At 44.9% G+C, this 15,106-nt stretch overlaps 1 protein-coding gene across 3 annotated transcripts in view; it reads left to right on the forward strand.

The window, feature by feature from the left end:
• Positions 1–15,106, forward strand: part of mRRF1 (mitochondrial ribosome recycling factor 1) — a 52,914-nt gene that overhangs the window by 13,405 nt on the left and 24,403 nt on the right. For all 3 annotated transcript variants that reach the window (XM_075694089.1, XM_075694082.1, XM_075694095.1), the window contains exons 5-6: positions 3,960–4,051; positions 14,379–14,538. In XM_075694089.1, the coding sequence (XP_075550204.1) occupies positions 3,960–4,051; positions 14,379–14,538 (252 nt within the window). The remainder of the gene's footprint in view (positions 1–3,959; positions 4,052–14,378; positions 14,539–15,106) is intronic.

The following is a 15,106-nucleotide window of genomic DNA, read 5'->3' on the forward strand; positions in this document are numbered from 1 at the left end:
ACACAAAAGTCGTCCACGGCTTCACTGTGACTGTGTAACACCATCTGGCATGGCTTCATAGTCCAGTGCGCCAAGATGGACTATTTCATATGTCCCAAGATAGCATCACAGAAGTTTTTCACTGAGTCCACATTGATGTATTGGCATTCAAACCTAAACATGGTCACCAGGCTGGTGCCCACATAGCGTTGTTGAATATTGTAGTCTATCCTTTGCTGGTCTTTGATGCATAGCCACGTGGGCAAGTTGTCGGGATTTTTCAGTGTGCTAGAGGTAGGCGGGGATGATGAGACTTTCATCATCTTTGGCGTTCTGTAGCACAGGGTCAAGTGCTGTTGTGGGATTCCTTCAATAAACCAACTTACACGGTGTCATCTGCATCGTTTCTTGCGTTGCCATGTCGTAGGCAAACTTATGTATGTGAGGATGGCATCCCTTTTCTCTTGCTCAGTGTTGACATATTTTGCTAGAATATTGGTGAGAGTTTTGTAAGGGCCATTTATCTGAATTATAGGTTATCCTGTGGTGAATTGTCTGGCTGTACTGCAGAATCGCTTGTGCTAGCTTCGATGCAAAAGCCATTCCTCTGTCAGTAATGAGGACTTCTGAGGCACCATGTTGTAGAAGGATGTTCTCCATTACGAATCTAGCCACTAGAGCTACACTGCCTTTTGGCAGGGCTTTCATTTCAGCAGAGCGGCTGAGGTAGTCTGTAGCCCCAGCACTCCACTTATTTCCAGATGTTGATATCAGAAAGAGCTGCAGAATGTCCATCCCAATTTGCTAGAAGGGGTTAAATTGGCTTTAGAAGTCCCGCGGGCCTTGCCAGCCGTGTCTTGCATTGTCGACAGTCTCAGCATGTCTCCATGTAATGGCCGACATCGGCAGTAAGGTGCAGCCAGTAGTATTTCTCCTGTATCCGCACAAGTACATCGGAGAATCTGAGGTGTCCAGCTGTCAGATCGTCATATTGGGCATGCAAAACCTCTGGCTGCAATGCAGAGGGCACAGTGAGGAGGTAGTCGGCATGGACTGGCTAGAAGTTCTTTACAAGAACACCATACTTTACTTTCTTTACTTTACGTGGAATGAGTTTGTGGAGGTGGGTCTACGTGAGGCTCACCCTATGAGTGACGGTCAGGAAGGGGCACGACGCTCCTCCGTTCTGCAGTGCACAAAGGTGCTATGGCAGGGTTCATGGACTCTCTAACACGGCGCAGAGAAGGCTCTGGAGTCAGATCGCCAACAGACATGGGTTTATTAACCCAAGATACAGCACAGTGCGACAGTCACGGCGCTTACAGGCAAAGGCTCACTGCAAGACTGATTAAGTATGTTTGCCTGCTGCACTAGGGCCGACCGGGTAGCGGTCCACCAAGGGCAAGAACGACAAGCTGCGGAAGCAAAGGTCCCACATAACCAACTCGTTGTGGGCCTGTGAGCATCTGCCGTGGCGATGAAGCACTAAGTGGAATAGAGCTCAGGTGGAGAGGTGTCCAGGAGCCACCACTCGGGAGGCCAATCAGGGCGCATCGTGGTCACCTATGCTCGCGCAGTGACTTGACTCCAGGAGTGAGACGCACGCTTGCACGGAAAATTAGCTCTGGCACACTAGCCATGTCTGCCATGTTGCTATTGCGGTGGCGGTTCCCAAAGATTGAGCTAAGCACAACACGCAAGCTGGGGGATGAGGTGTGGGAAGGCGCATCAATCCTCACAAGTTAAATTCAGAGAAATGTGTTGAGATTTTAGTGTCTCAAAAAAGAAAGCTTAAGGGCTGCTAAGCATGATAAATGCCAACTTCATTGTTTGACAGTGTTGTCATCTAAATGTTGGTTATGTAGGGTTTAATGGCACAAGAGCAACTGAGGCTATGTTGCGCCAACAAAGGCTATGATAAGACAACCAGTTACATCTCGGTGTGACATCTCATTGTAGTATGACTGTTAAATTCTCTACATTTTTCTAAGTTTCTGTCATTGTTATAGTACTTAGGTTATTACAGAGGAAAATATTGCTGCTGTTATCTGACTTCCTTTAACATATAAAGATGGCCTCTGATTTTCATATAAAATTCAGTTACGATAACCATAATTTTCTAAGCTACTATATTGAACATTGGCTCGAACTTTGAATTCTTGAAAAACTAGCATTTCAGAAAACAGTGCCATCAACATGTAGAGCTACACTGAAAAAAGTACTTGAGTTCCCAAATCAGGGATCTAACCAAGGTTATTTTCTCACTCCTACCAAGGAGAGAGAGGTGGTGCATCAGATTCACACTCTGTTATGCATCCAAAATGGATGCTCCAGTGTTAATCAAGTGGTCTTTGAGTTACATTTGGTATGTGTAAAGGCATGCCAGGTCTAACACCGAAGCAGAAATGCAGTCATTCCAATTAGATAGCGCACTTCCTCAAAGTTAAAAATGAAGAGCATGAGAGTTGAAAAAGATTTTGTTGTACACGCCATCTGTAAGTTTGTCAAAAGAAGTATTATGTCCTACAAGTATTTGGTGCTCAGTTGTTGATTATTTTTATTGATAAGTGATTTTAAAGAATTGGGCTGTTTTGGCAGAAGGGCAATGAATTGAAAGTGACAGCAAGTTTTACCGTTGCTCTGAAGCTCCTCAGGTGGTGTTTTAGTAATCTGTGGAGCTGACATGTGGACACGATGCAGCAAGCGAAGCAACTGCTGTTGCGGAGTACACGCAGTGCCCTGGCACTTACTAGGCATCTCACGACACTGGCATGGTTAGCTGCACTGCCACCGGCACTGCAGATGTCGCACCTCGATGGTGGAGGGGATGAGACCGAAAAAAAAAAAAAAAAACTCGGAATTTTGCGCAGACAACTGTATGAACCACGACTGGGTCACAACCATGCTGTAACATGAGTGGAAGGCAAAAACGCTGCCCTTGCTCTGCTGCAGAGCTGATTAAGTGGTGCCTGAAGGTATGCCTAGTTGGCTTTTTCGTTTTTGCAGCCAAACAGATTGCACTTGTTCTGCATCTCTGGAGACCTTCCAACCCTCCCCATGTGGGCTGCGCATATGTCATTGATACCGTGAAAGCACTACAGTAGTGATGGTGCGAGCGCACCTCAAGTGTGTGTATAATTGACATCATAATAAAAAGATTCTGGTACAGTTGGCAGTTTAGGCATGCAAGAGAGGAAGCCAAAAAGGCCACAAGATGACAGCGACTTCCTGGGCAGACCCCTCTGAGCGTGGTGCTACACTAATGGTAGCGTCATCTAGTGTAGTAGGAATGACAAAAGTAGGATAGCATTAAATATAGTCAAGGTCAGCTTTCTATTTCTTATAACTCTGCTCGCTTTCAAAAAGTTCTTGTGAAAGAAACTCCTCATACAGTGCCTTTCTTAACTGAAACATTGTGTGACATTGTTATGGGACATTCTGTGGCTCTTCTAATAAGCATTTCGTGATTTTATTATATCTTTATGGCAGCGATCATTATCATTATATCAACATCATCATCATCATCACCAACCTATTTATGTCCACTACATGACGAAGGCCTCTCCCTGCGATCTCCAGTTACCCCTGTCCTGTGCTGATTCCAACTAGCGCCCGTAAATTTCCTCGTTTGATTGCCTACTCATTTGTATGCACTCATTTCCTTTTCTTTTTTCACTGACAGCTACTTAGCACTCCGGGTGTGTTGTGTCAGTACAGCTAAGCTTAACTTCTCATAAAGCAGATATGGATTAATAGTTTGTTTGAGTTCTAGGTCTTACTTCTGTTTTAAAATGGTTGCATGATGGTCTCAATTAACATGCGTAAATTTTTGTTTATGCCAAGTCTTTTTTTTTTTTTTTATTCCCATGGCTGTGTGCTTTTTGTGTATAAACAGGCATCCATTTTTGCTATTTAATACACAGCTTCTGATCTTTTGATAGGAAAAGAATATACTGTAACTGTTTGTTACCTTTGAACAGGCTATCAAGGCAACTATACAGGCCATTCAGACATCTGGGTTGAACATTTCTACTCAGCAGGATGGAACGACCGTGTTCTGCCACCTTCCCAAGTGAGATACTGTGTGTTTAAGCCTATGAGGTTTGGACATGTCTTTACTGTACAATATTCATGACATCCTACTTAATGAAATGGCTGACTGGTTAATTGTGAACATGCGTTACAGCGAGTTGCAATCAGAGTGCATACTGTTTTCAGGACAATGTTGCTGTAGTTGTAGCAGCTGTGCTTTCATTGAAGATAGGTTTGCATTGTAGGTTTTTGATACCTGTTTGACTACACAAAAGGCTCTAATATATATCGTGCTTTCCTGTTGACCCCCATTATTACAGCCACCTTTGGTGGTGACCAAACCAGCACATTTATGCCTTGTTAATATTCAGACAGTGAGACAGTGGACAGGCCAAAAATGAGCAAAGGTGATATATAGGTTTAAAGGGACACTAAAGCGAAACAATAAATCAGTTTAGACTGATGAAGCATTGTTTGAGAACCCTGCAGGCAGTCATTTAAAAAAAATAGTTTGATTATTAGATGAGAAAATGAAGGTCCAACTATCAGTATTTAAATTTCGCGCTGAAACCTCAGCACCGGTATGTCAGCGTGATGTCAGGGATTCCAAAGAATGTTTTCGCATTTGGCGTTGGCTGAATAAAGGTTTCTGAAACTTGCCATGTTTCATATTTGGTTCCTTTAGAACACAATGTAGTCAATCTGTACCGCTATATATAATTAGTAGGCCCTAGAAGATGCCATCAAAATCCAAGATGTCACAGCTACCAGGTGCTGGAACTTAAGTAGGCGTCGCCACCCATATTTCGTTCTTGCACTTTTTCTGGCTTACCAAGCGTCTTATCATTGTAAGAGTGGTGTTTTTGGTGTTGTAGAATGGTAATTTACTGATGCAGAAGAAATCAATTTTCACTTTAGTGTCCCCTTAAGTATTTTAGCCTCGTTAATATGAACAGCACCAGTATAAACAAAAATTTGACCTTGAATAAGAGGGTGAAAGCTTTTCCAAGTTTTAATGCTTTGCAGTGTCATGACACTCAGGTGACACTGTTTATACTAGGTTATGGACAGCACGTATGTCTGCCACCAACTGATTAGTATCCATGAAGAAAACTCAACATTAACCCTTTGAAGGTTTTCTGTCCCGCAAGGTCTTCGCCGTACGGGTACGGTTTCGACCCTCCGTTTGAAATTTCGCGCCATAATGACGATGGACGCTCATCGGGAGGTGCTGCCACCTCTTAGCACTTACAAGATGCGTTTGAAATTGGTGCTACCTTCTTGGAGAGATAAACAGAGCTGATTGCTAGCTTCAGCGCGTCGTTCAGACTGCGGCAACGCCCCTTTGGCGGTTTCGGTTTCGCCGCGTGATCGCAATGGAGGCGCGCGAAACGTGGTTTTTCTCTTTGTCGGCACGCCCTCGCAGGGGCGGCGGAAGTTGATTTCTATCATGATTGGCACTGCTCTTAGTTTGTTTATCACCACTTGCTTATCAGCGCCGATCGCGAGGTACCGTATTTACCCGCGTATAACCCGCCCCTGCGTATAACCCGCACCCCTAACTTTGAACTCGGCGGAAAAAAAAAAAAAAAACTCGCGTATAACCCGCACGTTTACCTGAAAAAAAAAAATGAGCGCTAGAAAGATGCAACTCACACTCAGTGATCATTTCGTTTTCAGAACATTTATTCAAACGACCGCCACCACGTCACTGGTTATCAGATTCTTAATCGTCGCCGCTCTCACTACTGCCATCCGAGGCTTCATCGCCACTCTCAAAGACGTAGTCGTCCTCGGAACCATCCAGACTATTACTGATCGCACATTTTTTAAAGCTTTTGCGCACCAAATCGGCCGGTATCGCTTTCCACGCATCCACGATCCACTGGCACAGCAATGGAATATCAGGCCTTCGCACGCGTCCCGTCGGTGTGAGGGCGTAAATGCCGTCGGCCATCAACTGGGCATACAGCCGCTTCACGTGTGCCTTGAACGGCTTGTTCAGGCACACGTCGAGTGGCTGTAGCATGGACGTCATGCCGCCAGGTATTATGACGAGGTCGGTGCTGGTCTCGGCAAGGCGAGCCTTCACCGCATCAGTGCAGTGGCCTCTGAAGGAATCTAGTACGAGCATCGACCGGCGTGCCAGCAAGGCACCTGGTCTTCGCTCCCAGATTACTCGAAGCCAGTCACCGACTCGGCCACTGTTCATCCACGAATTTTCTTCCGCACGCACAACGATTTCTGCGGGCAGTGGAATGCCAGGTGGCGTCTTGCGTTTGAAAATGACATACGGGCGCAGTTTCGTGCCGTCAGCCAAAGCGCATAGCATGACTGTGCAGCGCAGCTTGGCATTTCCGCCGGTCAGCACGCTGACTGATTTGGAGCCCTTTTTTTCCATGGTCGTGTCCATCGGCATCTCAAAGTACACAGGTGTTTGATCAGCATTTCCCACCTGAGACAGCAAATAGCTGTGCTCCTTCCGAAGTGCGATCACATATCGTTGAAAGTTCAACAACTTTTCCTCGTAGGCTTCAGGAAGCCACTGGCACATGGTTGTTCGCCGCCGCATAGAAAATCCATGTCTTCGCATGAAGCGCTGAAGCCATCCACGGCTTGCACGAAACTCACGTGGAATGTTCAATTCCCGGGCCAACTTCAGGGCTTCCATTTGCGCCATCTCAGTCGAAACAGCGTGGCCACGACTTCTCTGCTCCTCAATGAACTTCGCAAGCTGCGTCTCGAGGTGGGGGTACGCGCCAGTCTTCGGACCCCGAAACGCTCGCCTGTTCCGGTTCGTTGCTTCGAGACTCTCTTTTTTCTTCCTCCAGTCGCGAATGCACGACTCGTCGACGTCATGCTGTCTTGCAGTAGCTCTGTTGCCGATTTCTTCGGCAGCGGCTATAATCTTTAGCTTCTCTTTCGCTGTGAAACACTGCCGTCGAGTCGCACTCATGATGCCAAAACAAAGCAGGCAAACAGTGCAAACTGGGGTAAGTACACTAAACAGCGCCTAACGCGAGGCTCAACAATGCTGGCCTTTCGTTGGCCCTTCATCGGCTTGACAAGCGTCGATGACGATGGGGATGGCGGACTACACGGGGAGGCCGCCGCACATTGCGGTGAAGCCGACCCCACCCCCCCCCTCCCAAGGAAAAAATTCGCAGATAACCCGCACCCCCACTTTTTAAACGCGTTTTTTCACATTTTGGTGCGGGTTATACGCGAATAAATACGGTATTCTCGCTGTCCGCGGCAACGCACTTACGCGAGAGGGTGCCTCAGACCTCTGCCCAAGGCAGCCGCACGCAGAGATGGCATGTGTGCGGCAACACAACTCCTCGTTTCAAGAGAACAGACACGCATTTTAGGTGTGCAGACTGCGATAAGGCGCTGTGCGTAGACTCGTGTTTCAAGGAGTACCAGGCTCGGAAATACTATTGAACATACTGCATTTCTGAGTGATGCCGACACCAAAATACTGTTACTAATTATTTTTGACTATTTATTCCCGACTTAATACATTTTGTACATTCAAGATCCGCAATAAAGTAATTTGACCACCTGGGAAAGTTTTTTTCAAAATAATTCGACCCTCAAAGGGTTAAAAGCTTTTTAAACCAAGCCGTGATAACTTTGTAAACGCCATCCTACAAGAAATTTTGGCTTGAAGCACGTGCACGTACACACACTCACACATGTGCACACACGCTTGCACACACACGCGCACACACACACACACACACACATATACTTTTCCTCAGGATTTCAGCCAGGAAGCTGCAAGAGGGCATCTAATAGTGTCTGATAGTGTTCATGCCAATAATGTGATAGACAGGGAGGAAGAAAATAATGCCCCTCAGATTACCAAGGTTTTATTGAATTTTATGCTCTTACATATGGCTATGTGTAAAAGCAGGTTGTTTTTTGAACAAAATTTCTTTGTTTGAGTTAGTATGGATGACTTGCTTTAAAACAAACAGATTGGGATTGTAAGTGGCCATGTTAGCTAATAGAGAGGCATGTCAGCATATTTAACATCAAGAGCAAAAGTCGGGATGTCTCAAATTCTGGTCTCATCCAGCAAATGCACCTCTTCTCAATGCCACATTACAGGTAAGTGGTGAAGCTTTGGCTGTAGTGTGCAGATATGTGGCCAGAAACTTGAGTTTGGAGGAGGCGTAACTAATACCTTGGATTGAATCACGGAGACATTTCGTACTGTTCGCCACAGGTGCTTATGAAGGGTGGAAAGCATGAAAAAAAAAGAAGAGATTCCTTCCACCTGATTCCTGCATTCCGAGAGAGAGAGAGAGAGAAGTTTAATGATATGAAATGCTGAGAGGTCGGCCTGAGGTATATTCCTCTAGCCAGCTACTCGGCATTGGGGGAAGGGGAAGAGGGAAAGAAAGAGGGAAGAGGTGCATGATGGGTGACGATGACGATAGAAGGAAGGAGTAGAACATATCGCAAGCAATTTGGCATGCTCAAAGTCTGCAATCCAAGCCCGTTGTTTTTAAAAAGTTCAGTAATGCCTGAATGGCCTTGAAACTCGATTGAGGATCTGGCCAAGGGCCTAAAATAACGTCCTCCGACAACGGTGCGCTGTCGAGACACGTAAGGTCGTTGTCCAACCTTTCACGCTCTTCCACGTACTTAGGGCAGTCACAAAGCACATGACCTATAGTCTCAGTCACATTGCACACCTCACAGTGTGGAGACTCGGTGCGTCGCATGAGGTGCACGTATCCGCGCGTAAACGCTACCCCCAGCCTTAGTCTGTGCAGAAGACTGGCACAGCTTCGTTGAAGTTTCGGTGGTAGCCTAAAAGTCATGGCAGGGTCCAATCTCTGGAGTCGTTTGTGGCGATTATCCGGATTGTCCCAGTGCTGTGCTGTCAATTTTCGGATGACACTGGAGAGGAGACAGTTGGCGTCCGCTCTTGAAAAAGGAATTGAAAGCAGTGACTCTCGTTCTTCGAGCGCTTTCTTTGCTTCGGCGTCGGCCAGTTCGTTGCCCTGTATACCACAGTGACTGGGAATCCACTGAAATGTGATGTGGTGGCCGTTTTCTTGTGCTAAAGTGTAGAGCTCGGCAGTTTGAAGAGCCAACACTCTGTAAGCGCTTTCTTTCAACACCACTCTAAGTAGTTGAAGAGCCGATTTTGCGTCGCTGAAGACTGTCCATATTTGAGGAGGCTGTCGCGAAATATATTGAACGGCCTCTCTGATTGCCACTAGTTCCGTAGATGTTGAAGTCGTCTTGTTATGGAGACGAAACCGTCGAATGACTTGATGCGCAGGCACGACGAAAGCCGCACCAGACGCATACGACGATACCGATCCGTCTGTATACACGCTCACCGAGGAGTCATATTCTTTCGATATATATTCAAGTGTTAAATGAGGCCGACGGTAGGTATTCTCGATTTTTTAGAAATTCCCGGAATAGATAGACGCACCGGCATTTTGGACATTACCCATGGGGGCATATGTGGAAGGTCAGCCGGGGCAAAGTATGCTGGTATGGCAGATTCTTGCCATTTAACGGCTCTTGAAAAAGTGGAGTCCGGCCGTATATCGGGTAATGTCGATAAGGGATGGTGTCCATGACGACAAAGCAGTCGCAGGAATACTCGCAGAGGTTCGCATCGTAGATAGACAGGTAAAGGGGTGACGCGAGCCTCCTCAATTGTTCCGTGGGTTGAAGTGCAACGTGGAACACCGAGACATGTTTTCAGTATCTGTGCCTGGGCACTTTCCAGCGTGCGTAAACATGACGGGCTCATACCTGATAAAACTGGCAGGCTATACCTAATGTATCCGACGTAGAGAGTCTGGTACAGCCGGAGTAGCGAACGCTCAGATGGACCCCACTTCATACCGGCCAGAAAGCGGAAAACTTGAGCAAGCCCAGTTAATTTTTTCTTTAACATTGCCACATGTTTCGACCATGAAACACCGCGGTCAATGACAACGCCGAGGTACTTGTGGTGGGTGACATATGGGATGGCATTTCCATTGATCATAATTGGATACCAACACATAAGCTTCCGTGTGAACGCTATCGCAGCGCACTTGTCTGGGGCCAGTTGCAGTCCTTGGCACTGCAGGTACTGAGACGTTAAAGAAACAGCACGCTGCAATCTGGCACGAATTTGCGGTCGCGTGACTGCGGATGCCCATATGCATATGTCGTCTGCGTATGTACTGATGTGTACTGTATCAGGAATTATTTCCACAAGGCCAATAAGGGCAACATTGAAAAGAGTCGGGCTGAGAACTCCTCCTTGAGGCACTCCACGGACCACAGCGTGTCTTGTCGTTTCGCCATCATTCGTGGACATGAAGACTGTACGACCATTTAGGTAATTATCAATCCACATGTAGAGACGGCCGCCGATGCCTAAATTACTGAGGGCATCAAGAATGGCTGCGTGCAGTACATTGTCATAGGCTCCTTTTATGTCTAAGAAAACTACTCCTACAAGGCGGTGTCGCTTCTTTTCGTGTTCGATCGTGGACACGAGATCAATGACCCCATCTATTGCAGACCGGCCACGTCTAAATCCGGTCATCATTTCAGGATAAAGCTCATTCTTTTCCATGAACCATTCTAATCTAGTGAGCACCATCCGTTCCATCACCTTACCGACACAGCTAGCTAAAGCTACTGGCCGGTAAGATGACATTTCGTAAGGCGATTTTCCTGGCTTTAGGAGGGCGACCAAACGGCTGCTTTTCCACTGCTTCGGGACTGTACTGGATGACCACGTGGCGTTATAGTATGACAGCAGGACTTTCCGACCTTCCATCCCAAGGTGGCACAAAGCAGTATACGAAATACCGTCAGGTCCAGGGGCAGAAGATCGTCTCGACGCAGCAAGTGCAGCTTCCAATTCCGGCATCGTGAAAGGAAGGTCAAGACGATCATCTTTAGGAGGTAGCACGGGTCGATCCAATGTTGGACATGCTGAAGCATCGGTACGGGTGACTCTCTTACAGAAGTCTTCGGCAACCTGCACTTCCGTCAGAGATTGGTGAAGTGCTAGAGCACGGAAAGGATGTTTTTGCTGAGGAGGGGCACGAAGGCTTCGTACTATCTGCCAGATCCTAGAAAGTGGCTTTCGAGGATCTAGAGACGAACAGAAGGTCCTCCACCGTTGTTTTCCCATTTTTTGAAGGTGACGCCGTATTTTTCGTTGAGCTCGTCGACATAAAGCAAGGTCTACTGACGATTGAGTTCTCCTAACCTTCCTTTCTGCTCTCCGACGGATCGCTCGGAGCCGTTCATATTCAATATCAATCGCCGTTCTGGATGTAGGTGCACTGATGAACTTAGTTGTCTTCTGCACTGATGATACAATAATGTCTTCTATATCAGATGGTGAAGTGATGTCTCCACAGTACTCTTCGACAGATGTAGTGAATGTGGACCAATCAGTGCAGCGTACAGCAGATGCAGTTGATTGCACAAACCACTTCATCTGTACATATGTTGGTATATGATCGCTCCCATGCGTTTCTATGTCCAAGCACCAGTTGACTAAGGGCAGGAGGCTCTGAGATACAATAGTGAGGTCTAAGCAACTTCCGTAGGTAGTGCTGCGGATGTAAGTTGGAGATCCATCGTTGATGACAGCCAGACCTTCAGTGTCTATGAAGTCCATCAAGTGCCTACCCCGACAGTTCATTGCGGCACTTCCCCAGTAAGGATGATGAGCGTTGAAGTCTCCAATAACAACATGAGGGCCTGGGGAACTTTGTAATACAGTGGATAGATAAGAGAGTTCAAGTCTTTGTCTAGGAGGTATGTAGGCGCCGATGATCGAAAACACATGCAGTTTATGTTTTAGTGTCACACACACATATTCATTGCTGTCATGTGGAGCGATCGTGGTCCGCACAAACGTCATGTCACTGCGTATACACATTAACACTTTGCTCTTGTGTCGATCTTCACGTGACCAGAGCTTAACGTATCCGGAAAGGCGAAATTCAGACGTGAGATTTGGCTCGCATATCACGATCACTGGGAAGCGGTATTTGAAGACTCGTTGCCTAAAGTCAGACATGCGGCCGCATAAACCTCGAGCATTCCATTGCATTATAACAGAATGATGCATCTTTTGTTCCAATGTCCAGTGTTTTATCGTGAGAGCCATGATTAACACCCTTATTTTAGAGCCGCTAATAGCAGTTCCATAGCATCTAACGCCTTCACGACCGATAGTGCAGTTGGCGTTGCCATTTCGGAGAGTAATATACGCATAGTGTTCACTAGCTGTTTGAGAATGTCTATCACCTTTTCATTTCCAAGCCTTTCATTACCCTCCCTGCACTTGGGGAGAGCCGAAGGAGTATCTCCTCCGGAAGCCCTTAGTGGTAGCGAAGGCCACTCAATAGCCGAAGAGGTTGGACGCACGTAGGATGACGCCTCATTCCTGTTGAGATGTTGTAGTGCCTGATGGCAATGCTTATGCATATGCCCTTCCCATCTCTTATTATATGCTGGTCTGATCTCCACCTGACAAATGACCGTTAGGTGAAGGGAAGTGCTGTCATGTTTTTTTCCCTCAAGTGTTAGTGGCAAATTATGCAGCATACTCAATTTATGCATTCTTTTATTGCACACTTGCTTTTGTGAAAGCAAGCATTTGCTGCCAGCAGTATGCACAGAAGTATGGAGGTTCACAATGCATCAGTTGTAGCTGCAGGATTAGTACAAAAATAAATAAGATTTCCCGATGTCAATGTGGGTTTAGAAGTCTTGTTGTGTTGGCTACATTAAAGAAGGTGCTAGATAGTGTACGGTATCAAATATAGGTACTTTGGCATTAGAAAAAAAGAAAATACTAGACCTGAGAACACATGTACACTTTAGCATGAGTGTTTTTATCAAGTGTTTGTTAGAAGGGTCTCTCTATTGCCTCATTTAGCTTTGAAAAAACCCGGAATGTGTAAATGGTTATTTGAATACTACTGGTGCACTTCCTCATATGATGGGCACAAGTTACCCTGCTAGTTTTTTTTTTTTTTTTTCAACACTTATGGTGATTTCACAATAGACAGTATTAATGGTTTTTTGCGTATGTACTGCTCGAGAGATTTTTGTCTTGTTTCTGAGAGCAGTGTTACATCACTATGGTAGACAAGCAGATTTACCACTGAGTTAAGAGAAAGCTTTAGCTTGTTTGTTTTTTTTATCTAAATACACGTGAAAGAAGAAATCACTGTCTTGGTAATCATTGCACCAAATTTGATGAAATGAAAATGAAATGAGGCTTGTTGCATTTAAAAGAAAAAGTTAGAATCTAGTGACTGATGGTAGTAGATGTTTTATTTAGGTTGTCAATCTTTTAATAAAGACTGTTGAAAATCTCAAATTTTCTGAAAATGAAACCATCAAGTTTACAACTGTGTAACTCAGCAATGAAAAATGACATAGAAATTCTGTCATTTGCATCTAATAGCATATCTAAAGCGGACAAAATTCATGTATTATACGTGGCTCTTAAATAGACCATCAGTATGTGAGTAGGACATTTGCAAAACCTATGTAAACAATTTAACACATTCCCGTGAGGTATAAAATGATATATAAAATGTTTTGTCTTTGGATGCTCTAATGGATGCAGTTTACAGAACTTCAATATCTGTTCATGGTGCCGAGCTACAAGTTTGCAAACTTCGTGTTTCTATAATTTTTACACTTACCAATTTTTGAAAATTTGTTTTGAGATATTGAAGCCCTAAATCAAGATTTCATCTGCAACAGTCACTAGAATTTCACTTTTTCTCTCAAATACAACACATTTCATTAAAATCGGCCCAATGTTTGTCTCAGAAAAGTGTTTCTGCATTCTACATGCATCTGTAGCTTCCTCTTAAAAATATGTTCAAGAAATTTGGAAGTATCTTGTGTTTAGGGATTTAAGAAATAATAGTTCTCAAGCCTTTCATTCAGTCCCTTTGTAGTGACCAATTGACAGTATGTGGAAATAAACGCTGCATGACATTATTGTTTTACATTGCAACTTTTTTATTGTGTAATTGTGTAGACGTCATACTTTAGCTAGCAACTTGTCTAAACAGTGTCGACCTGTTGCAGTGGCTCAGTGGCTATGGTGTTCTGCTGCTGAGAAGAAGGTCGAGGGTTCGATTCCTGACTGCCGCAGGTGCATTAGATGGGGGTGGAATGCAAAAATACTTGTGTACATGCTTTGGGCGCATGTTAAAAACTCCAGCTGGTCAAAATAATCTGTAGCCCTCCACTGTGCTGTGTCTCGTAGCACACGTGTTACTTTTAGCTGTTAAATGCAATCACCCAATCAGTGAATTAATCAAAGCACCTTTCTTGTTTTACAGGATCACTAGAGAGCACAGAGAATCACTAGCTAAAAATGCAAAGACCTTATTTAACAAGGCAAAAGAGGATCTGCTCAGCGTAGAGCGAAAGTATATCAAAGAGATCCAGAAAAATAAGCAGAACGTCTCAGAAGATCTCTCATACAATGCCACATTACAGGTAAATGGTGAAGCTTTGGCAGTAGAGTGCAGATATGTGCCCAGAAATTTATCGAATTTGGGGGAGGTGTGACGAACATCTTCGATTGTATTGTGTAGATATTTTGTACTGTTGATCACAGGTGCTTATGAAGAATGGAAAGTCTGAAAAAGAAAGAAAAAAGATATCATTCCTTCCATCTGATGCCTGCATTATGAAACTGCAGCATGCAATGCTACGATTGACTACTATACTGCACATTTAAGTTTCAGGCTGTGCGAAAATCCACAAGGAAATTTACCATTTTATTGAATCCTCTTGCAAAAAATTTCTTTTGTTGGTAATAATCAAAAATTTCTGTGTGATTCATTGCTCCAGCATCAAAGTAATTATTGCGATATAAAATTAGCGGATGGACTTGCTTCTTAGCCCTGTTTATGAGCTTGCCTACATTGCAAGTTGTCTGTAGTTTCTTCTGGAAAGCATTTTCTTGTGGTGACATGCTTACGAGTGTCCATGAGAACTGCATACTGCATGTTCATGTTCAGCAGCTATAGTTCAAGTTGCACAATCTTATGGCTCCTGGGTA

Source organism: Dermacentor variabilis, chromosome 1 (genome assembly GCF_050947875.1).
Source record: "Dermacentor variabilis isolate Ectoservices chromosome 1, ASM5094787v1, whole genome shotgun sequence".
Taxonomy (NCBI): Eukaryota; Metazoa; Arthropoda; class Arachnida; order Ixodida; family Ixodidae; genus Dermacentor; species Dermacentor variabilis.